The 23,172-nt window shown below is 46.9% G+C and overlaps 1 protein-coding gene across 1 annotated transcript in view; it reads left to right on the top strand.

Annotated features, from left to right (window-relative positions):
- st6galnac3 (ST6 (alpha-N-acetyl-neuraminyl-2,3-beta-galactosyl-1,3)-N-acetylgalactosaminide alpha-2,6-sialyltransferase 3) overlaps positions 1-23,172 on the top strand; it is a 41,483-nt gene that overhangs the window by 3,638 nt on the left and 14,673 nt on the right. Inside the window, exons 2-3 of the mRNA XM_037458560.2 lie at positions 11,104-11,277; positions 16,585-16,994. Of these exons, the coding sequence (XP_037314457.1) occupies positions 11,104-11,277; positions 16,585-16,994 (584 nt within the window). The remainder of the gene's footprint in view (positions 1-11,103; positions 11,278-16,584; positions 16,995-23,172) is intronic.

Here is a 23,172-nt window from a genome sequence, read left to right as displayed (position 1 = left end):
TTTTAGAGTTCGACAGTTTATACGGATCATTTACTGATAGTTTTAGTGGATTCCTTCTTGCAATAATGACGCAACTCACTTTTTTCAAGTTGTTTTATAGCAAAAGTTTAGTTTTACTCTGCAATAAGTGAGATACAAATGAATAAACAGTGAAGATCCCTCCAGAAAGAATCCTTGTTGCAAGTTTAATGTGTTAGTCCAACTACGGCACTCTGCTGGGTAATTGGTCAAAATGGTGATTCAGTTTTATTCATGTTTCATTTGTGTTAAACTGCTCATATGTCACATCTGTGTTGAGACAGATCAATTCCAGCCCCTCAGGGTTGACATTTGAAATAAGAATATTAGTTTATTGTAGAAAATGTGTATCGTTGTGTATTTCGTTTGTTAAGTTATGTTTGGATTCACGATCCCCCCGAGTTGGTTGATGGGAAGAATCCGACACGTCAATCAATAAAAAGTTAATAAAGTTTACATTTATTTAGAGGAGACAAAGATACATGAGCAATTTGCGCAACTCCGCCTGGAGACCTTCGGAAAGTCCGTCAGCTGTCAGACTGAACCCTTTTATACCGGCCCACCTTAACAACTGGTCCAAACTGGCTCCAAGGTGGTGATCACCTGAGCTGTGTTTGTGTACTTGTCCATTCTGCTTTATTATCGTGTTTTACTCTATAAGGTCCTACGACACACCACAGCAAGTGTTTACTGTTTATGCATATCAGCACAGCGTCATGTTAGGCTAGAAAACAGAAAAAGTAAAAATAACACATTCATACACAGGCCCTACATCTCACAGTTACAAGAAAACATACATTTTGGTAATTTATACACATTGTCTCCATGAACTAGTTTTTCCACCAGAAAGCCGCTCGGCCTTGAAACAACTTTTAAGTCATTCTCTGAGATCAAAAGATCAAAAAATAGAATAGAAATCCACATTGATTCTCAAAAAACAGTGGAAAAAGCATCACTTTAAACACAGTTAGAAAAGGTTTCCACCAATATGTCCGTTAAACCTTTCATCCCGGTTGGAAAAAATTCAGAAATAGGCCTCAAAGCTGTGGAACAATTCATATTTCCTTAAATTTAAATTTCAAGTTTGACCTCCCGACTGAATGACCTAAAAAGAAAAAAAAAGGTCTTTGTCTTTGCTGGTGCCGTCCTTTCTCAAAAACCCCTTTAGAGCCCACACGGAGAACCCTTTAAGCGTGTGGCTTCTTTATCATGGTAATGTACCCTACCTCTGCACACACACACACACACACACACACACACACACACACAGAAGCCATCAAGGTTTAACTCCTTCCCCCTGGTAGCCGAGGGATGGGGGGGTGACCTCGCTCCCCCTGCAGGCGTTAATCCAGCGGCCCGTGGTCGTAGGAGGCGTCGCTCACACCAGCAGCCTCACCAGCATCTGGGAGGACTTAAAGACTTTGCTTGATCTCCCCCCCCCCCCCCCCCGGGTCCGTCGTGGCGGTCAGGTACAGTCTGTAATCCTCGCTGGTTTAATCACGCGTCCCTTTGAGCGCCGCCGCTGATCACTTTCTTTCTGGCCCTCAAAATAAAAAGAGAAGAGTTTAATGAAAGAGGTTTAAAAGGGAACCTACAAATCATGTTTTTACTCTGTGGTGGCCGTCCCCGGTCCGCAAGCATACAATTACATGCCGCTCACAAGGAACCTCTATTATTACTCTACATGCATTCACAAATGAGCCATCACGAGCTGTCAGGCTGGTTTTCACCTTCAGACAAGGACCCACCAATATTCACGTTAGAAAAGCACGTGAAGTGAAATGAGTTCATGTGTTGTTGTTCTCCCGGACATCAGGAGAAAACACATTTTAGATCATGTTGCATTGTCATTTAAAAAGATTTCTTAGCTCCTCGAGCAGTTCCAGCCTTGACTTACTTATTCTTAGAGATTTGGCTTCATCGATGGAATTTCAAATGTGATTTTGGCTCCCGACGTTTGCAGGAGGGAGGATTATGATTATCGCTGGTCGTAAGTGCTGCATTCCGCCTGCAGCGGCTCCTTTTGTCTTGTGTTTGTAAATCCACGCCCCCCCCCCCCCCCCCCCCCACACACACATTAAAGTTTCAACAGCTCTGAATTTCATTTGAATTTTTCATATCAGTATTGCATTGCTTTCATATGACGCAAGATCTTCTCCAGCTCCTCCGTTACCTACAGATCCCCAAACAGCCCGAGACGCTCTTTGATCTTCTTCTGACAGACATACGTTGGGGGGGGTCTCGTGGAGGGTCATTTTCAGACTGTCCGCTGGCCACCGTGTTTGTTTTCAACCACACCTGTCTGATCTGTCAGCGTGGCACACACACGCACACACACACACGCACACACACACACACACGCACACACACACACACGCACAGGGACTTAAGGGTCAACCACCGTTTTAGGATTTGGACTTTTAACGCTTGGATGTTTCTTGAGGTGATTTGCCCACTGCTGCGTGGAAATGATGAATACCGGATGGGCTTCACGGAGTGAGCTGTGTGGGGTGTGGCATACTGGGAACAAGCTGTTCGCACTTAGATAAATGTATGATGAAGCCGTGAAATGATCGGTAGGTGTCAACAGAAAAGAAAACAGTTAATGTCACGATATACAACAATTGTAACAAAAACGTTCATGCCTGAGGAATCCTTATTTAACTGATGTGGTGTATTAAACAACAATGTCCCATAGCTGTTACCCAAATATATTTATCTACAAAACAGAAAAGTTCAGCAGCTGGAACCAACAATTGCTGAGAGTTGCTGTGAAAAAGTCTTAGTTAAATACCAAAGCTCTGATATAACCTTTGTATTTATCATCACTGAGAAGTTTTCTGTTTGCTTTTCACGCCGCTGGTTCAGATCCCGCCCAAAAAAAGAGTCATGCAGTTTCACAGGAAACTCCTTCAGGTCACACTCCGGCCTCCTGACTCAGTTCCGGCTTCGCTGCGACCTTTGACCCACAGTATCAACCCCAGCAGAAGTTACACATCTATTTTTTGATGTAAAAAATGCGTCTATTATTTATTTGTCTGTAAAAATTGTAATCTGGTGTTGTGTTGGGATAATTCATTCACTTTTAGGTATCTTTTTGAATAAACTAGCTTTGCCGTGCCTTATTTAAAAAACAAACCAAATCTTTTGACTTTTGAACTGAAGCAAAATAGTGTCGTTTTTCTAATCGCTGTTTCAATTCCAGTGCAGTTGGTCAAACTTTTCGGGGCTATTTTGTCAACTTTTTAGGAGCCTTTATATTTCCTCAATTTGTGTTTACTTCCAAACATCAAGTAGTTACAGACTCAGTCCCAGCCAGTTGGACTCGTTTGAGCGTGTTGCACCATTGCTGAATTACATTTGGCACGTCTCTTCCCCCCCCCTCCCCCCCCCCGCGCTGCACATCGGGCTGCTGGCAAGGCCTCGCTGCCTCCGGAGCCAAAGCCCCGGAGGAGAGCGATCAGCAGAGGCCGTGTTTGATGAGGAGTAATGCTCTCACCGGACTGGGATGTGGCTTAGACGTGTCGTTCCAGTTGACCGAGTAAGTCCTGCTGGATCCAAAGTGGCAGCGGGCACGTAGGAAGATTGTGGTTGAAGTACTTGCTCTGCTGAAGGGTCCCTGAGCAAAACAAAGACTCCTCTTTATTATCCAGTGGTGCCCGTTGAACACGGGCCTGCGGGTGGTGGTGGTAGTGGGGGGGGGGGGGGGGGGGTGTAATATTCTTCTTTAGGGTATGAATGAAATATCAAAGTTTAATGAAGTCAATTTCATGTGTGGCCCACTGAATTGAAGAATCCAAACCGCTCCAGCCCGTAATCCCGCGGGCATCTTCTCCTGGGCCTTCTTCCAGACGCCGCCGGCCCGGTTTCCCCTCGGCTCGCCTCGGGCTTTCTGCCCCCCCCCCCCCCACGCGGCGTGGTACCCTCGTGGAGGTGTCAGGTGTCAGCCGACTCTGCTCATGGTGTGGGCTCGGCTTCCCGAGGGCTCTCTGGAACCCCCGAGCCAGCTAATTAATGTGCCGCTGTTATCATCCCCCAACGAGGGGGGGGGGGACGGGAACCGGTGGCGATCTGGGCGGGGGGCTGATTGCCCGTGTCAGCTCAAGAGGGTCGAGGGACGCAGACACGGCCTGCCAGTTCAGCGAGGGCAAGTCGGTTTGTTTTCATGGAACGTAATCTTCTTCGCTGCAGCCCCGTGACCCGTGCACCTCCTGCTGGGAGAAGAGGCAGGAAAAATGTCACAATGTAATTTGGGGTAATGTTGCTTTGGTTTGTCCTGAGAATGACCCTAACCCTAACCCGCAAATATCGGATAAACAGAGAATAATTCAGCTAAATGGATAGAGCGCTTTTCCCACGGATGGTCCGGAGGTACAAGAACAATCAAGGTTTGAACACAGTATATATAAATATATATATATTGACAGTATTTGGTCCACCCCCCCCCCATATACTAAGGGAGTCATATCTAATAAGTTCAATACAATAAATGTACCCCCACAAGCTGCCGTCTTAGTTTTTGATGAAGACCCATGGTGATTAACTTAGTTGGTTAAGCAGTCACTACTCGAAAAATAAGATGCCAGCGGCCTGTTAATAAACAAGCACTTGTACATTTAATCAGACAAGATGACTAAACGTATAAATAACATCAGCTCATCTTTGTTTGAAATTCCGGGCTAAGCCTCCTCTGTCCAGGGGTGCAGAGGGATCCTCTCCTTCAATAAACAAGATCCTGGTCTATTTCTTTCTGAATTTTTCTTCTTCTTCTTCTTCTTTTACATCCAAAGCAGCATCGTTCCTCCCCAATGTTCTGCCAACACATTGCAGCAGCACCATAGAGGCTTTGAACAGAACAGACTCTGTAAACTATTGTTGTTGTTTTCCATAATGAGCCCCTGCAGAAATAGCAGATCTCTCTGGTTCACCTGGCTGGTTGGTTCATTGTGTGCAACAGCTGCTGCACTCAAATGCCTCAATGCTGTGGTTCAAGCGCCTCAGAGAACCATCACGAACCAAAGAGGATTATTGGAGAAAAAAAAAAGCTGCACTTCATTGTTTTGCTGTTGAGAAATCTCTTAAACAAGGAGGATTCTGTTGGGATATTAATCCCACAATACTATATATAATTTGATTTCAGAGTTGGATTGGATTTATGTATCTTAAAAACAACACTTTCCCTATAAAATTCTGCATATCCTCTGTGTTCAGCGCATCTGGAAGATAAGAGCAGGTACCTGCTGATATTTGCACTGGCCGCTATGGAACCATATCTCCAGACATTTTAAAAAAGATGATGCACTGGAAATCACTGGAATCAGTCTTAACCCAGAAAGTTATGGATTATTACATTACATTACATGTCATTTAGATGATGCTTTTATCCAAAGCGCCTTACATTGCATTTTAACATACATAGGTTAGGCGTACAAAATGTTTTCTTCATTACCAATTCACCTTTACATTTCTGTGATTGCTGCTTTCCGTCTCCAGCATCCTCAGGCAGAAGTTTCCTTGTCATTTCTTTTTTAACAAACAAACGCCTTTAGGGGTTTAAACCTCTGCGGAGGCCGGAGTCGGCTCCAGGTGATGCGCTGCATCTGCCTGTCCGTCTGATCCTTTCAGATTCCCCAATGTTGGCACCGCCGGTTTACACACTCAAATGGTCTGTGCGAGGAGTCGTGCTGTGTGTGCAATCACTGCCGATGAAATGGGGTAATGGAGGGATATCATCCAGTTTCAGAGGAAATATCAGTTTCTAAATGTCACTAATCCTGCGCTGGCATTTGGCAAATTGAAATGGATTTTTCTCTGGTCGATGTTGTTCCTGATACGGCCACATCTCCTCCACTCTCCTACGCCCCTACAGCCTCAAACAGAGAGGGGTGGGGTGGGGGGGGGGGGATTATTGCTATTCCGTTGTAAAGTGGCACAAATGTGGCATCTTCTCTGCAGTCGGGTCGCGACGGGCGCCGAGCAGCAGATCCGTTACGCTTCCTCCTCGGTCTCCCCTCCGCCCGTCGGCCATCTGTGACTTTAAGAGCCAGCTACTTAAAAGAGCCAATATTACAGCAGGATATGGCTCAGAGGGCTCTGGTCATAAGTGGGCAGCAGATGTCATTTTTCTGTGATTGCCTGAATTCAGCTCGACATCCGGCCTTGAAGTTCTCTCCTATAATATAAACCCGGACAATAGAAGTTATAGATATTGCAGAAGAGGAAACGTTTTTTTTTTGTCTTGTCCATTAAAGAGTGAGTGGGTGGAGCAGGTGGTGTGATACATGGAGCTGCTGTATGTTTGTAGTCAGGCTGCCCTCTGACCACGTATACGCCTGCTGGGGGCGACCCCGACCACCTCTGCAACCACATTGATTCACCAGTATTCACTTTACCAGCTGGTATCTACAAAAGGCCTCTTTTGCTCTCCACACAAACCTGCGTTTTGAATAAGACACAAAAGTGAGGTCTTCATGGCAGCATGAAAACTCAGTCAAACATCAATTCTTAATGTGCCGATATGTAGCTCATTATAGAACAGATGTTTTCTTTTTGTCTTTTTCATTCGATTGTTTTTTCCTCGTCCCAAAAGTTGTCTGGATCCAGAGCGGGCAATGAATATTGTAGAGTGTTTAATCCTTTATGCTTGTGGGGATTAGGTTCTATTTGATATACAGATATGCATTAGTCAAACCGCTTTTGACTGCAATCCAGTCACGCACGCACACACGCGCACACTTTTACAATTTACATCCTTGTTCACTGATTAGAACAGGATTTTGTAGTATTGATGTTTCAGTCTCAGCCACATAAAAGCGAACCAATTCTTTTTTTGGTGACAGATTAAGATTCCCTGTGATGTTCTGCGCTATAATGAAGCTCTATGATGCCAACAGAGCAGATTAGTGCTCATTTGACCTGAATTCAAGGATTCTCTTTTCATATTTCACCGCTGGTAAGGGTGATATTATCAGAAGTGACGAAGCACTGACGGCAGCAGCATCCTGATGGTTTGTTACTGTACTGGAAGAACATTACATTTAGACAATGTAAAAATACAGTGGTGGCGTGTAACCATGTAGGCAACATTCTGGAGAGTTACCTCCAGCTAAAAACTTTACATGAAAGAGCATTGGAAAAGCTAGTTGATCACATGGTTAAAGATTAAAGTGCTAAAGTTGTTCCTAAAAGGAAGAGCAGGACCTTTATAGTCTGCTATTGACAGAACCAGAAATCCCGCTCCCACTCAAATGGGGGGGGGGGGGGTTGCAAAGCTGCAAAGATTACATTACATGTCATTTAGCTGACGCTTTTATCCAAAGCGACTTAAAATAAGTGCATTTCCACATAGAGATACAAACTATGTAACAAGAAAGTACAATTTCTCCTGGGGTCCCATCCAGATGCCACAGGAGAGGTGTGTGAGGTGACTGCCCCCTCTGCTGGGCTCTGCAGGGACCGGCAGGCTGCAGAAGCTCTCTCCGATGAGCGGAGAACTTTGCTGCAGCTCGTTCATCGGGACGTCTGGGGCCTTTCCCTCGACGTGGATGCGGCACCTTTTGTTCCTGTTTAGCTCACTTCTACTTGTCGTTAACGCAGAATGTACTAACATGGACGTTCTTGAAGTTAAAGTATAGTTTTGATCGTTGAGCGTTTACATTTTATGGCACTTTGACTCTGAGGGAAAGTTAAGCAGCAAAAACCAGCTTCAGCTCAACCAAGCACACGAGAATCCAACAATGTGCAGTAAATGACAATCTAAACCACCTGCTTATAACATTTCTGTGTTTGCTTAATACATTTTCAAAGCAGAATTTTTAAGTGAAACAGGCAGTAAAATAAAATATGCCGTGTCCCAAAAGACTTTGGTAAACAGCATTCATGAAGTGAGTTTCTTGTATAGTGATGAACCTCATATCAATGCAATAACATCTACAAATTGTATTAATGATCTCGCAGCAGTCGCAGCTCCGGTCTGTTGAATTCGGAGGGCAACTTGTGCGTGAGCGTGTTACCAGCAGCCAAGCGTCGACCTCCTCCTCCTTCGGGAAAATAACACTTTGTTATCTCGTACATGGAGGACTTTTGAAGCGAGACCTTTGCTGGGAGAATGACGGGGAGTCGGGCGACGTGTCTGGACCCCCGCTCTCTTTCTCAGCTTCCTTCTTTATGCCCCTGTCTCGTTCCCCAGGAGAACAGCACTAAGGCTTTAATAAGAGGAGGAGGAAGAGTGCGAGAAAAGACTGTAAATATTTTCTCAAACGCCTTAATTGAAATTGAATCTGAAACTGCTCGCCGGGCCGCCGTGGCAGGACTCAGGTTGCCAGGGACGTAGCGTTTTTGCATTGCAAATGTAATTTTCTGTTTTTTTTTTTCTCAATGGCCCAGGAGGAATTCGGGAAATTGCTCCCAGATATGTTTTTTCATGAGCCATTTTATTCAGGTTGAGCATCTCATTATTTCAATACCCATTGCGATTAGTTCTTTTGGACCGAGCTGCAGTGGGGTCCTGTTGTTTACTGGGCTGGAGCGCCAGCCTTTATGTGAAACCGTGTTCTCTTTACGACCAAATAGAGCCTCGTGGAGGCTACGTTTTGATTGCACAATATGTATGGGGAAATAAAAAGCTTTTCATTCATCACGCTCTTGGAGGGGACACTCCTTGTTTATCATTTCACTACTTTCAAATGGACTGCCTATTAATGATGCAGTAATTTATATCAAAATGCAATTGTGGACATTCACTAATCTAGGCCAAACACCGAGCAGTCACGTCCTTATACTAAAGATGATGCTGTCAGAGGGGGGAGAAGTCATTCAGATACTTGAATGTATTAAAAGGGCTTTGATCAACCTTACTGTAAAGGACCTACATCACCAAACAGCAGGCAGAAACATTTAGCAACTAGCCGAGGAACATTCAGCCTCTTAAGAAATATACATCTCTCAGGACTAGGTGGAGACCAAAAACAGAGGTATAAGAAAGCGATTATTGGACTAATGAATGCTAATGTTGCTCCGTAACGGCTTGATGAATACAAGCAACTGCTCCACAAAAAGTTCCCTCATTAACATTAAAGGTGGATGAAATGTCATAATGTCAATGATAAGTGCATCCCCACTTACAGTGAACCCGTTTCTTTAGGATCCAGTGTAGTACAAGAGTAGGTGGACTCATTGTTAGTTATATTCCACTGCTTGCTATCTCACTTTCTGCACTATGGATGCTTGGATTGGGAGGTTTGCCCCCCCTTCTGATATATAACCTGGTCACACGGGCTCTCTGGTGGAGGATTATAGCTCTTTGGCTCTCAGTGATCCCACGCATTCTGTCTGAGGACTGAGATCAATAACTCCTCAGAGTGGTTTTTTTTAGCACCTTTAAAAAATAACCCCCTCAAAGCTTTGATGTTAAATGAAACATCCCCGGGCTAAACTACCAGAAAAGGTTCTACACTTAATGACCGCCATTGTCTGACTTGATTGTCGCAGCCGCTTCCGGAAGTCGTATTCCATCAAATCAAATGTTTTTCACGTGGATGTTGAAGACGGAGACGCAGAACCCCGCTACGCCCACGCCGAGCCTCCCCATCGCCCCCCCCCCCCCCCCCCGGGCTTTTGACACTTCATTTCCCCTGTGATTTGTGGGCAGATTGAGGCTGAAGGAGACGGGGAAATGTTCCGTCCTCACGAGAACAGATGGATGCTGCAGACTGAGCTGAGATTTTATTTTTTCTTCTTCCCCCCCTAAAGAACTCTCCTTGATAAGGGGTTGGTTTCATGCTCTGTAATGGATTCCTGATGACTAGCGTTCAGAGAACATTTGCCGAAATGACCTGACATTTCTTTTTTTTTTTTACCCACCCAATTGAAATGACACAGAACAGACTGTCTGTCCTCTCAGTAAAGTGATCTATTTTGTAAAGCACTTCTTTTCGGCCCATTTTCTGCTGTTTCAAACAAGATCAAAGTTGAAACCCCGCTGTTCTGCGATCAAAGATGGGCGGTGATGCCGTGGAATGATTGCGTGATGTAACATACATGCAATCGCTAGGAGCAGCAAGTGGTCAATGTTTTTTATCCCCCACACCTACAGTGTTTGATCTTGTCTCTGAAAAGCGAAGCCTCCGGCGCCTCCCTGGGGACGTTTCATGTTGTAGATCACAGTGTGTGGCTGTGCCGGCACTTTGGCTGTGGGGGCTTCACCAATAACAGTAAAGCAGTCCAAAGTCCAATCTTCTCACCACCAGATAGCTTCAAAAAAAATCTGGGAGACATCACTCCCTCAGAATCTGGAGTTTCCCACTGGTGTTGTCGGGTAGATTAGAAGCGGGTTATTGAAGTTTCCTGGGAAAAAATGAATTAAAAAAAAAGAAAACACACATCTCTGACTCTGCCGAAATCTATTATCACCTCAGGCTCTGCTATCGTAGCCAAACCCAGATTGTTTTCATCTCCATCTGATTCCTCTCTCTTCTGCCCATTGATCTCTTCAGCTCAACCCCGCCAACAGCTTCTCTTCTGTGAGACCTTTTCCCGTCCTCCATCTCTCATCCATTATTCATCCCTCTCTGGTCTTTTTGCCAGGCCATAAAAACCTCTTACAGTGAGACCACGACGCCCCAGCTGTTGCCTTCTCGGTAGAGATGCTGAAACATTAAAATGAGATTAGGCTATTTATGCACAGCGGACGAGGTCCTTCAGACTATCTACAGCTGTGCCAGTGGCCCTGTGAGGCCGTGCAAACATGCACATTGTGTTGATACTAACATGCTGGAGATGTTTTTGCAGTTGGTACAACTTTATGCTTCTAAACCAAATTATAAATTCAATTAAAAGAATAAACAATCTGGGAGCCGCGGATGTCTTTGTTTAATGAGCCAATTCATCAAATGTTGAGTTATTTCGCTGAATAAGGGGAAATCAAGTATTTGGTAAAGCGTATAATGACAACTATGCTACAATTTTACAGCTCTGTCTTTCTGTCAGTGAGCATATATTATTAGTTGTATTCAATGATTACTACATTTCTCCTGCTTGTTTTTAAGTTTGCTCTCTCTCTCTCTCTCGCTCTCTCTCTCTCCACAGAGGAAGTCCTTGATCGCCACCAGTCTGATCGTGGCGGTGTCGCTCTTCGTGGTCGTGGTGAACTACTCGGAGAAGCCCTACTTCCTGCTTCGGCCCGTGTTCGGTCAGACGCTCAGCAGCCACTGGAAGGCCTTCAAACCTCACCTGGGCTATGTGAGCATCCCCAAACAGGAGGTAAGGGACACGAAAGAAACTGAATTCATTTGTACAAATTGTTTGACTAGACTTAAGCTTTTCAGTCTCTTCACTTTGTTCTTTACATCATTTACAGCATCAACCACTCATACTTTACTAGAACCTTTTTACATTTTTCCTATTACAGTGTTAGTGTCATAAGGTCACACAAGGTCTTTCGTTTATGATGCATATGGTATTCTATAACCCCTGTTACCATTAACCGGCCATCACAGAGCTTCACCTCAATCATGAAGGTGTATTTAAATGCACTAATGGAGACAGCGCATCTTAATTCATTATATCCGATTGTCTGATAGATCTGTAAGTGTCCCTTCAAAGCCCCTTGTGTGTTATTTCTTTGTTATTCCGAATCCCCATGTCCGCGATCCTATTCTTCCACCTCCAAGCCGCCCTGTGTTGTATATTCCCCGCGCAATTTATGGAAATAGAATTATCAAAGCCTTTGAATTCCCACCGCCTAAAAATGTGAGAACCAAGCGGCGTGTTTGTTGTTTGGGAAGGCGGTCTGTGCAAAACAAAAAACTGTGCTCTTGGATATTGAGGAGTCCCGAAGGAGAATTGTATATTTTTCTTCAGGAGATTCATGCACATTTCCTCCCGACAAAGAACGACGTTCAGGCCGCGCTACGTCAAGATTTTGGATTGCGACGGATCAGTCGACCGTTAATGAGAAGAGGAAGGCCTGATATTATTTGCAGATGAATGCGCAGCGTCAGCCCTCTGCCTCCGGAGACTTCCATCCACCGAGCACGGGCCCCCGAGGCAATCACGCCTCGCACCACATCTCCACGTCTGCACGTCTGCAAACCCCCCCTCGCCCCCCCCATTTCTGCCTCCAGACAACTCTGCTTAAATCACGGCCCTCTCCCCGTGGAGGCTAATGCAAATCCCAGGAAAAGACCGGCAGCTCCTGCGAAATGAGGCCCCCCCCCCCCCCCCCCCCCTTTCAGCTCAAACACCTCACCAGTGAGTTCTCTGCAGCGAATCAGAACAGGCCGATGGGTCTGAGCGGCTGAATGCCGTGAAAGTGTTCCCCCCCCGCGCGCTCCTCGAGCGTCTTACAGCGGATGGACACAAATGTGGAGCCCCCCCCCCCCCCCCCCCCCGTTCAAGGTGATATTCTCGTGCCGGGCGTCCCGAGTGGAAGCCTGTCGGCCCGCTGTGGGAGCTGTCGGCCTGCGTTAACACCTGAAGGAGATGCAATATTTCTCCCTGACAGTGAGGCAATGGTACACGATCCACGTTGAGGTGTCATTTCAGGTGTTATAACCCTCTTGCGAGCATGTATAATGCACAGCCTGGCAGCACGGGAGCGGTCTGACTTATTTCCCGCATGCGATTCAGTCTGCCTCCAGGCGTGATGAATCGTTCCCACTCTGCTTTCAGCAGAAATAAAAACCATTTGTCTTGTGGCACTTTACATCTGAGCCTCTGGCCTCTCAAAGACCGAGAGAGAAACTTTACTTCATTTGGTCCTGGGCTGTTTTTTTTGTTGTTTTTTTTAAGTACACGATTGCCAACAGAAGCACGCAAACAAAGTGCTTCTATTTTTGGATTTTTTAGTTAATTATTTGAATGACAAATCTTCTGGTTCTGGACCAGCTGAGACTACATTATATATGCTACTGTCCGCATGCAAGTACGCTGATTTTAAGCAGGGAATGTTTATACATTGCACTTTGGACTTTGTGAGGAAGCCAGAGGACGAGGAGGAAACCCACAAAGGGGAGAATATGCAAAACAGAAGAACCCGCCCACAAATTCCAATTTTGAACCAATGATTCCAGGTAAAGAAATAAGCTAAATCTGTACCTTATTTAATTTAATTCAACCTGGTGGACTTGAAGAGACCCTAAATTCAAAATGTTTGTTTCAGTTGCAGAAAAGGTCACTCCAGATTCACTATACAACGAGCTTCGTCCACTTGCCGCTTCCCTCGCTATGTGTGCGTTTTGTCGGGCTGCGTCTTGTCGTTTTTAGAGCGTCCTCCAAGATGGGTGCAGGGTCTGAAAATATAATAGAATGCCCCCCCCCCCCCCCCCCCCCACTGTGGAAGGTCACTGAACATCTCTACCAGCCGGCGGGGAGCAGCTGATAATTGAATTCCCTGGAGGAGTGTTTATTATCCGGCACCTAGTCGCAACGCTTTCATATTGGCCGATGCCCAGAAATGTGCCGGACACCGTACAAAAGGAAAGGAAAGAATAGAGTTCAGTCAGGGCCTCTGCAGATACAGACCCCAACACACCTCCAGAGGGTCACAAATGATTAACTGGTCTATACATTGCTTTGAGGAAAGTCCAGCCCAAGTAAAAGTACAAAACGATTATCGTCAAATATTGTGAAAATACCAATTTGAGCTGTATTTAAAGGTAATACGCACACGGAATTACGCATAATGGCCCATGTCTGAATGACGGATACGTGTTGTTGTTGTTGTTGTGTATTAATGTGTAAATTGCTTTAGACGGGAAAAGCTGCGGCTTATTTCTAATGATATCATTTAATATTCTGCTAGTCAGCTTGAATTGATCAATTGATCAAGTATTATGTCATATTATGTTAACATATGATATACTTCAGACCTTGTTTGATAATGTTTTGGTTTATTAATATGAATCTGCAGTGACTAAAGTTATCAGATTCATTTGGTAAAGTTAAAAGTATTCCTCTGAGAGGTTGTGCAGTGAAGTGTAAAATTGTACATAGTAATTATAAAAAGTTTCATTCCACCTCTGCTCGTGAGTACACTGTGTGTCTCGCAGGAGGAGCATTTGGAATCAATTACTTTTTACCTCGCTGACAGCTAATCAATGAATTTCTAAGTGCCATGGAGGCGTCTTACACTGAGACTTGGCACGTTAATGTAATAATTATTGCTTATTAATTAATCCTGTTTAGAGCATTTTAATGAACGTCAAGGTTAAGTTCACACCCCACTGCTGTAATTTAATGATGACGAGTTCCTGGCATTTGGCCCATTTTTTAACAACCCACTTTATTTTTGATGCAATGCCGCATAATTATCTCACCCTTTCCGTAGATTTCGTACTTATCACTGAGTGCCGAAATGAATTGGATTTTTAAAAGCGGATACGGGATGCAACACTGAAACAGCACCGCCATAAACATGAAACTGGAACACGAATCATGGGAGTGAAGCAACCATAACGTTTCACTCATTTAAAGGACTTAACGGCGGCAGATCAGACGGCAGCTATAGATCCCCATCGTATGTACAAAATGAATGTTCCAATAGGGGTCTTAGTTAGATGCACTTTGTTTATGCGTGAAAATGTGATTAATGTCGTGGGGAGCTGGGGGCTTTTTTATTTGATGGTATTTAAATGAAGCTGAATTAATGCGGGCCTCTTAATGAGCCGAGCTGCTCTACCGCGGCGGTTGTGCGTTAAATGCCTTTGCTCAGGGGCTCCTCGGCGGCGCCTCCCCCCCTCCCCCCAATCTGTGCGCGTGCTGAGAGGCGGGATGGACTTAGGAGGCCCAGGCGGGCGATGACGGACGAGCCGCTGACAGCTGGAGGCCGCGGCGGTGTGCAGCAAAAACGTGACGCCTGCCAGAGATCTCAAGCCGCTAGTGGTGAGTCTCGGGAGGAGAAGCTCTGTTCGGGGGGTACTTTTGCCCTCCGATGAGTCACGTGACTGCCGCTGAGCTAAGCGGCCCTAACAGAACCCACCGGGTCTTGTTTGTCGGGACGTGTTTGCAGAGCGAAACGCGGGACATGCAAGAGAGGGTTTGATGTTCGCCGGTCGGAACGCGGCACAAATGCGGTTTATATTCAAACGAGTGACATTACAGTTATTCTCCATTAAGCAAATGATCAAACGGGGTTTTAGTCATGACACAATGCTTTTTCTTTTTGAACTTTCTCTTGCGTTCATTCACTTAAGTAGGTTTAATCTCATCAAAACAAACCAAGCATATTAGCTTCGATTAGGCAAATCTCCAATTTCAGATTCAGAGAGAGCTTCCCCCCCCCCCACACTGCTGGCAAAGCGTAGCTAAGAGCTATTATTGAAGATTCATTACAAATCCCCTCGCTCCAGTAAAGTATAATAATATATAATAAATATACAGCAAGATGAATGGCGCAACTCCCTTGCTCGTATACGTCCTGCATAAAACTCAATATAAACTCAGAGGTCCCACATTTAATTCACTTAATCAATGTTAGTTCTTGGCACAGTGGCATTAATCTTAAGACATAAAAGGAAATTATATAGAGCCATAAAGCCCCGATGATTTTCTTTTCATAAATAATTACCAAAGTATTTCATTTCATGCTCCAATCACACACGCCCCCTGCCAAAGCATAACTTTAATATTTCTACTGAATACATGTAATAGTATATCACAAACTATAACCTCATGGGATGGGAATGACACAAAGTGCAGTATACTGTAGAAGAAAACTATACACTCGGATCAGTAATAAGAAAATAACGTATTAAATCAACTTACATAGAGCCAGGAATAATTTGAAACAGCCTCCAGTTCATTTCATCACTTGATGTCTTAATGGGATCGCTCGCCTTTAAGAGGTTGCACAATTTGAGGGTAATTGTCACTTTTTTCCAAATACTGAAAATAATAAATAAGGGTTATTTCTATTCCTGTAAACAAAAAGACAAAACTGTTTGAAAAAGTTGATGATCAGTAACATTGATCAACTAGTTATCCGGTTTTAAATCCCGCTTTTTGCCTCTATTCGGTTTTCCGAACGGTTCCTTTTCCCAATGGTTCCTTTTCCTATTCCAACCTTCCTTTCATTGGGAACATTTCATTTCAGGCTGAAAGCGTAGCTCTCCGGCTATAATAAAGATGCTAGTACTTTGAACTGTGACATATTTCCTTTCCTTTAGGTCTCTGCTTTTATTTTGTAGTTTCCTCGTGTGAGCAGAACCCTGCTTGTTGCTTCCTTTTTTGTAGATAGGAGCTATCTTCTATAGTTTGCTCGTCTCTTCAGCTGTAACTGTATCCTCTAAGTCGGGCGTATTCCATTATGCTCATGAATTGGAAGGACAGATCTTGACATGAACATTTGCGGACCTGAACTTGTCCCTGTAGAGTAGAACATTGATTTGAGAGTTGCCCTGACCCTGAACTAGGCCTCGTCTTAATAACACTTGACTTGGGGCCTGTTTTAATTGACTTAAAGTCCGACATACTTGAGAGCCGCATCGTCCCTATGGACCCGTCGTTGGGATTGGTCTCAATCCCGAGGACGCAGACTGGCTTTTAACCGACTCGCTTCCTCTCCTCCAGCCCCTGAAGCTGCACTGCGAGCTCTGCAGCATCGTGTCCAGCTCCGGCCAGATGTTGGGTCAGGCCGCCGGCGCGCAGATCGACCGCTCCCCCTGCATCTGGCGCATGAACAACGGGCCCACGCGGGGCTTCGAGCGCGACGTGGGCCAGCGGACCACGCTGAGGGTCGTCTCGCACACCAGCGTCCCCCTGCTGCTGCAGAAGCCCCAGCACTTCTTCGGCCGGGGCAACGACACCATCTACGTGGTGTGGGGCCCGCTGCGGAACATGAGGAAGGACGGCAAGGGCATCGTGTACAACATGCTGCGGCAGGCGGCGGAGAACTACCCCCACGCGCGCATTTACGTCACCACGGACGAACGGATGGACTACTGCGACATGGTCTTCAAGAAGGAGACGGGTAAAGACAGGTGAGTGACACCGCCCGCCGCTGGTCCTGTTTTTTCCGGGCATCCCGACATTCCACAGCGCTAAATGAGCTTCACTCGTCTCAAACCCTCCCTTTTTTCACGAGGCCTCGTCAAAGTGAGTTACTTAACTCCGAGGCTCACGCCGCTGGAGGCCTGGAGTAACTGCTTTCCTCATCAAGTCCCCAAAGAGAGCGGCACGCTAATGGCTACGAGAGGCTCGCTGTTGTTTGGCATGAGCGGCATTCTTCAGAGCGGCTTCTGCTCATTTCCACAGAGCGTCTACCCGGTTGTCCATCAAGACCCTATCTTAACCTCTCGAGAGGATTAGCACGTTTGCCAACAGGAGCGGCCGCGTTCAGCCCGGACTCAGCTGTCCCGCAGACCCGATAGAGGTGTGGGATCAAGGGAGATGGCTCGGGGGGGCGGGGGGGGGGGGGGGGGGGGGTGGGGGCTTAATGCTAGCGTGTGCGATGCAGTGCTTCAATCATTACTGATCGGTAGCAATGGCAGAAAGTCAAGGTGTGAACACGATCTCGGTGAAGGGGTGAAGGAGATGTTTGTCTGAAACGCAGCGGCCCGAATAGCAGTATTTTCTTTGCTAATTGGCGTCCATGGTTACGGCTCTCAAGCGAAGTGGCTCGAACCACTTGCAGCCCTTTTTTTCCCCCCACAGCAATACAACGCCAAATCGAAATCGGTTCATTCTGCTTCTCCTTTCACAACAACAACAACAACAACAGCAACGCTCTCACCGGAGCAGCTCATCCACCTTTACTCTGTCATTTGTGTGTGAGTGTTCACTGATTTACTGCCACCGCTTGATCCTCGGCCCGGCGCTGACGGAACCGCGATCGAGCGCAACTCTAATTATCCAGATAGCGGCGCGATGCAGAGGTAATGCGCTTCGACTTGCTCCTCGAGTCTTGATGCGATGCGACGGCGATTGACTGACGCGCCGGCAAACCCAGTGACCTTTTTTTCTCTCTCTCTCTCTCTCTCTCTCTCTCTCTCTCTCTCTCTCTCTCTCTCTCTCTCTCTCTGAGTGGAAGGAGTGCGGAGTGAGCGGAGCGTGAGGTGAATTGTTTGATTGTGACCGTTTGAGCTGGAATTTCGTTTATTTACGAGTCTTTATGGTGTGATTGTGTGTGTGTGATTTTTGTTTTCTGTCGGTCTTAGTTTGTGCGTGCTTGTGGCCGATCGGCGTGCAGCACGCACAGATGAACCTCGCGGGGCTAACGCGGAAGCACGGCGTGAAGCTCGCGCCGTGCTTCGCGTGTTCCGTGGAGGACTGTGGCTTGGCCGTGGGGGGGTTGGTGGGTCACGGGAGCGTGAAGTCCGCTGCACGGATGAACCACGCGGTGGTCATTTTCGTGGACAGCATAGAGAAGGCGCGCAAGGTGGTGGCGAGCGGCGTGGTGGTGCGCGGCACCCTCGTTCCCGTGCTGCCTCTCGCCGAGCCGGCGGTCAGAGTCACGGTGTCGAACGTTCCGCCGTTCGTACCGGACGATGCGCTGCTCGGCGAGTTGGTGAAGCACGGGACGGTGGTGTCCCAAATGAGGAAGGTGTCCTCAGGGTGTAGGTCTCCTCTGCTGAGACATGTGGTGTCTCACAGGAGACAGCTCCACATGGTCCTCACCAAGACCCAGGCTCTCAACCTGGTGATCAAGGTGAGGATCGAGGGGTTCGACTATGTCATGTTCGCCACATCGGACGATGGGAGGTGTTTCCGGTGTGGTGGAGAGGGACACCTGGCGAGGTCTTGCCCAGTGAAGACTCCCTCCTCTCAGAACCAGAACCGGGAGGGTGCCGGGGGTGCTAGGGAGGAAGGGGGGGCTGGTGAGGCCCAGCAGGCCGGTGAGGAGTCGGGCGAAGGGGCGAGTGGGACTCAGAAGGTCGGTGGGGAGTCAGGTGAAGGGGTGAGTGGGACTCAGAAGGTCGGTGGGGAGTCAGGTGAAGGGGTGAGTGGGACTCAGAAGGTCGGTGCGGAGTCAGGTGAAGAGGTGAGTGGGGGTCAGAAGGCCGGTGGGGAGTCAGGTGAAGGGGTGAGTGGGGCTCAGAAGGCCGGCGGGGAGTCAGGTGAAGGGGTGAGTGGGGCCCAACCGGTCAGTCAGGTGGGGGAGGGGATGGGCGAAGCCCAGCTGATCGATCACGGGAGGGAGGGGGTGAATGTAGGTGTGAATGGGGAGGTGAATGCAGCCCAGTGGGCGAGTCTCGTGTGTGACCGTATGAAAGAGGGAACGAGTGGGGTGAGTCGGGAGAACCATGGTGAAGGAGTTCGGGGCTCGCCCGTTCGTGAGAGGGGGGTCTCCGACAGCGAGGAGGAGATGGAAGAGGGGGGGGTGGGCTTTAAGGTCCCCCACCTGAAAAGGAAAACCAGAGGCTGTAGAGGTGGCTCTCAGGCAAAGAGGGGAGGGGCGTCGAGCAGGGGGGAGGCGGGGGGTGGGGAGTCCGACTCCTCTTCGGGGTGGGGCTCTGCCATCAGTGTCTCCTCAGGTGGGACGGTCTCCAGGAGGTACGGGGTGGGGCAGGTGAAGGAGTTCCTGCATCTCACCAAGAACGAGAGGGGAGTGAAGCTGGAGGAGTACTTCTCCGATCTGGAAAAGTTTGCTCGCTCCGCCCGACACGGCAGTACGAAGAAGGGCGCAGGAGACTTCACCCAACAGGAGGTCTTCAGGCTGAGGAAGCTCCTCCTCAAGCTCAACCGAGAAGGGGGGAGCACAACCGGGACAGAGTGAGGCGTCAGCCCGGCTGAGGAGGATCGTGTGCGGGGCGACCCGCGGACAAATAGATGCTGGAGGAGTGCGGCGGAGTCCAGATCGTCCAAACTGATTACTAGATAAATTTTATATTATATACCTGTCTAATTTGTATACATATTGCTATTAGTTAATGTAAAAATAAAGGTTTTTTCAAAATCAATCTCTCTCTCTCTCTCTCTCTCTCTCTCTCTCTCTCTCTCTCTCTCTCTCTCTCTCTCTCTCTCTCGCAAAACCCTCCAAAAAAAGCCATTTCTGGACAGAGGTGAGAAAGTGAGAAAGTCGTAGTTGAGGCGCCTCGTAGGAGGAGGAGGAGGAGGAGGAGGAGGAGGAGGAGGAGGGATTCCTATAATCTAAACGAGGCTGAAGAGGTTCACCCTCGTTCGAGCTCAAATCTGGAGCAGGTAGAAAAGGATGAATGACACCATGACGTGCTAAAAGGGAACTAATAAGCAGCCATCTGAGTTCCAACGACAAACTGCAAGTTAATACTGAGCAGAAAAGTTATTGAAATTGAACACACCCCGAAGTGGTTGCTGTGGAAAATGGGATTCTGTACTATTAGTAGGCCTTTGATACAGCAGACATTTTGACATTTTGTCATAGCAGGAAAAGAACAGGTGTTACTAATAGTAAAAGGGATTTTTTTTTTCTCCAATGATTGCATTTTTTTCTTTCAAAAAAGGAAATAGAAGCTGGACTGTGTTTGTCTAGTAGCATTTAGTATGGAATTGGCTGACAGTGGACATTGACATGACAAAAACGAGCTATACGTAATCAAATTGAGTGGATGTTCTAAATAACAATATTTACAAATAATCTGCAGGTACAACGCTGTATACTCTTTAAAACCCAATTACTGACTACAGGAGACATAATCACAGGATTCTGTGGGTGAAGATAATTTTCCTTTGATGTTTTTTCCCACAAAGAGACAGCTGAGTCATCATTATAAATCATTATAAATCTCTCTCTCTCTCTCTCTCTCTACGGCACACTGTCACATTGTCACCTTTTCTCACTCCTCGTCTTGATCCCCCTCGAATCAACATCCCTCAGGAGACGAGACAATAAAGCATCTGACCCACGCCCCCCCCCCCTCCCCCGGATGTAAACGTGTGTGACGGCGCACCGCGAGGCTGAGAGCGTCCCGCTCTTAAAGCCGTCTCCGTTATCAGGGGCCGCCTCCCGGGCTGTGGTTGCCGGCTGTCGGGCCCTATCGCCGCGGCCCCCGTTAGCGGCGGTGCAGATAACGCAGCTCACGGTGGCACAGGTGGGGGGGCGTAAATCACGGCGTCGCTTCGAAGCGTCGCATACCCGGGGCCTGCGTGACCTGGGTCTCTGCCCGATGCTCTTTCAGAGCATGTGTGTGCACTGAACTTTGTGTGTGTGTGTGTGTGTCTTCATGGTTGTGACACTGTGATAGATAGCGCGGGGCAGATTCATTTATCTGAGTGAGTAACTTTTCACTCCTGTGGTCTCACGAGCCGTTATGAACGCCTTCACAACACGGCCTTTGTACTTGTCAAACGTGGTTTGTGCTCGTTTCTTGTCCGGTCAGTTACGCTCAACGATTTTTCCCTTTAAAGCACCTTGTAATGTTTTCATGTATTTGCCGCTGTCGTCTTTTTTCATACAGTAGTTTCATTGTGGTTTGAACAGAGGGCCGTTATGACGCTGGTACACAGAGAAAATCATCAGCAGACGATTTCACAATTATATTCATTACATACAGTCACGAATGAAATAGTGAGAAATGAGCTCCACAGCTACAAACGTAAAATCCTGCATCTGCCTTAAAGCGTGAGTGAAAAGGATAACGAAATCCAATGTATTGTAATAAGACATTCTTTCAGTTCCTGATAATACGGATGCACAGCTTTACTTGTAGAGGAGGGTATTTCTGCAGTGTTAGTTCTTGCAATTAGTGCTTGTAATCAAGTGAAGGACGCTTCCTCAACCATCGTCCCAGATTACAAATCAGCATCTGCTGTCAGAACATCATCCTTGCACACGTAATGGACCTGATTATCCCAGTTCATCCAAAGATCTCCTCATTAAACCCAATGGTCCTTCAAAAGAATAAAATGTACTCACATGTTGTTCACATGTTCTCATCTTTCTATTCCAGGTGATATTTCTACCTGTGTACATGTGCAGCATGAATAATTAAATAGTGTATGTTGTTTTATCTAGTGGCATTTACCCCACACTTGTCCACCTCTTCTTGGTTACAGAAGGAGTAGTCGTCATGTAGGCGTTCCATCCCTTTTAATCTTATAGACAAACCTCCCATCAACATGGATGCACCCCTTTGTGTCGCGCCGCCCTTTCTTCAGACGGCCGTGTGAATCATCTCCATAAGGATACAAACTTAATGAGTTCCTATTCAACCAAACCTCACTGGAGGGTGGGAGTCATGTTCAAAACCTCCACAGGTGACCTTTGATAAAGGAGAACACGGGCGCCATTTAGTTATAGCTCGTTTGCTTTTATATACTCCCGTTTATATTACCCCCCCCCCCCCCCAGTTATTCTGATGCGCATCCAGCGGCAGATTAAATGACTTGCTGTAACGTTCAACACTTTTTACGGCGTCTCACATCTGGCACAAGCCAGCGAATGTGTAAAATACGTACGAGGACGCGTCTCCTTTTCTCATGCGCACATGTTCCTTGCTGCGGTTGTCGGGACGACAGCCGGCGTAAAGGAGCCGTCACATGAAAGCTCCCGACTCTGCCCCAGTGAAGGGAATCAGTGCGACAGAGGAAAAACATCAACAGAGTCAGTGGCAGCAAACAGGAAATCACAATAGCCGCACAAACTAAACGGAAAAAGAAATGAACTTTAAAGGGCTCGCCGATGCCTTAAAATATTAGTTTGAAGTGAAATCAAAAATGGATGTAATTTGTCATCACGGCTGAGTCGCTGTGATCGTAGTTGAACTCAATAGCAGATGCTCCACTCTCGTGGGCCTCGAGTAACGCGGCGAATTTCATTTTAGTCTATTTTTATTAGCCTGAATGTCACGGCTGTGTAATCACGCTTCATAATCTCTAGCCGTCCACTTGGTATCAGTGTAAGTACCCCTGGCAGGCCGCCTGCACATTCATCCTACAGTAGTTCAAACCACCATTCACTTCAACAGCCTCTCTGTGTTATCATGGCCTGGGAGATCTGTGCATGTGAACAGCTCTTCACCGAAGGGACATGTCGCAGATCAGGCGGGGTCCGTAGACAATGCAGTGGGAAAGCCGTACGAGGGGGAAAGCGCCCTCAGGGATTTTCCAGGGATCGTAGGACTCTGTCCTTGCTAGAAACTGACCACATCTCTGTGGAGTTAATAATTGAAAAAAGTTACTTGTATTCCACAAGTCTCTTGCTCATTGACTGTGAAACTGCTGTAGGTTATACACCTGATG

Source organism: Pungitius pungitius, chromosome 15 (assembly GCF_949316345.1).
Source record: "Pungitius pungitius chromosome 15, fPunPun2.1, whole genome shotgun sequence".
Taxonomy (NCBI): domain Eukaryota; kingdom Metazoa; phylum Chordata; class Actinopteri; order Perciformes; family Gasterosteidae; genus Pungitius; species Pungitius pungitius.
The sequence above is the reverse complement of the archived record's forward strand: the minus strand, read 5'-3'. Positions and strand labels throughout refer to the sequence as shown.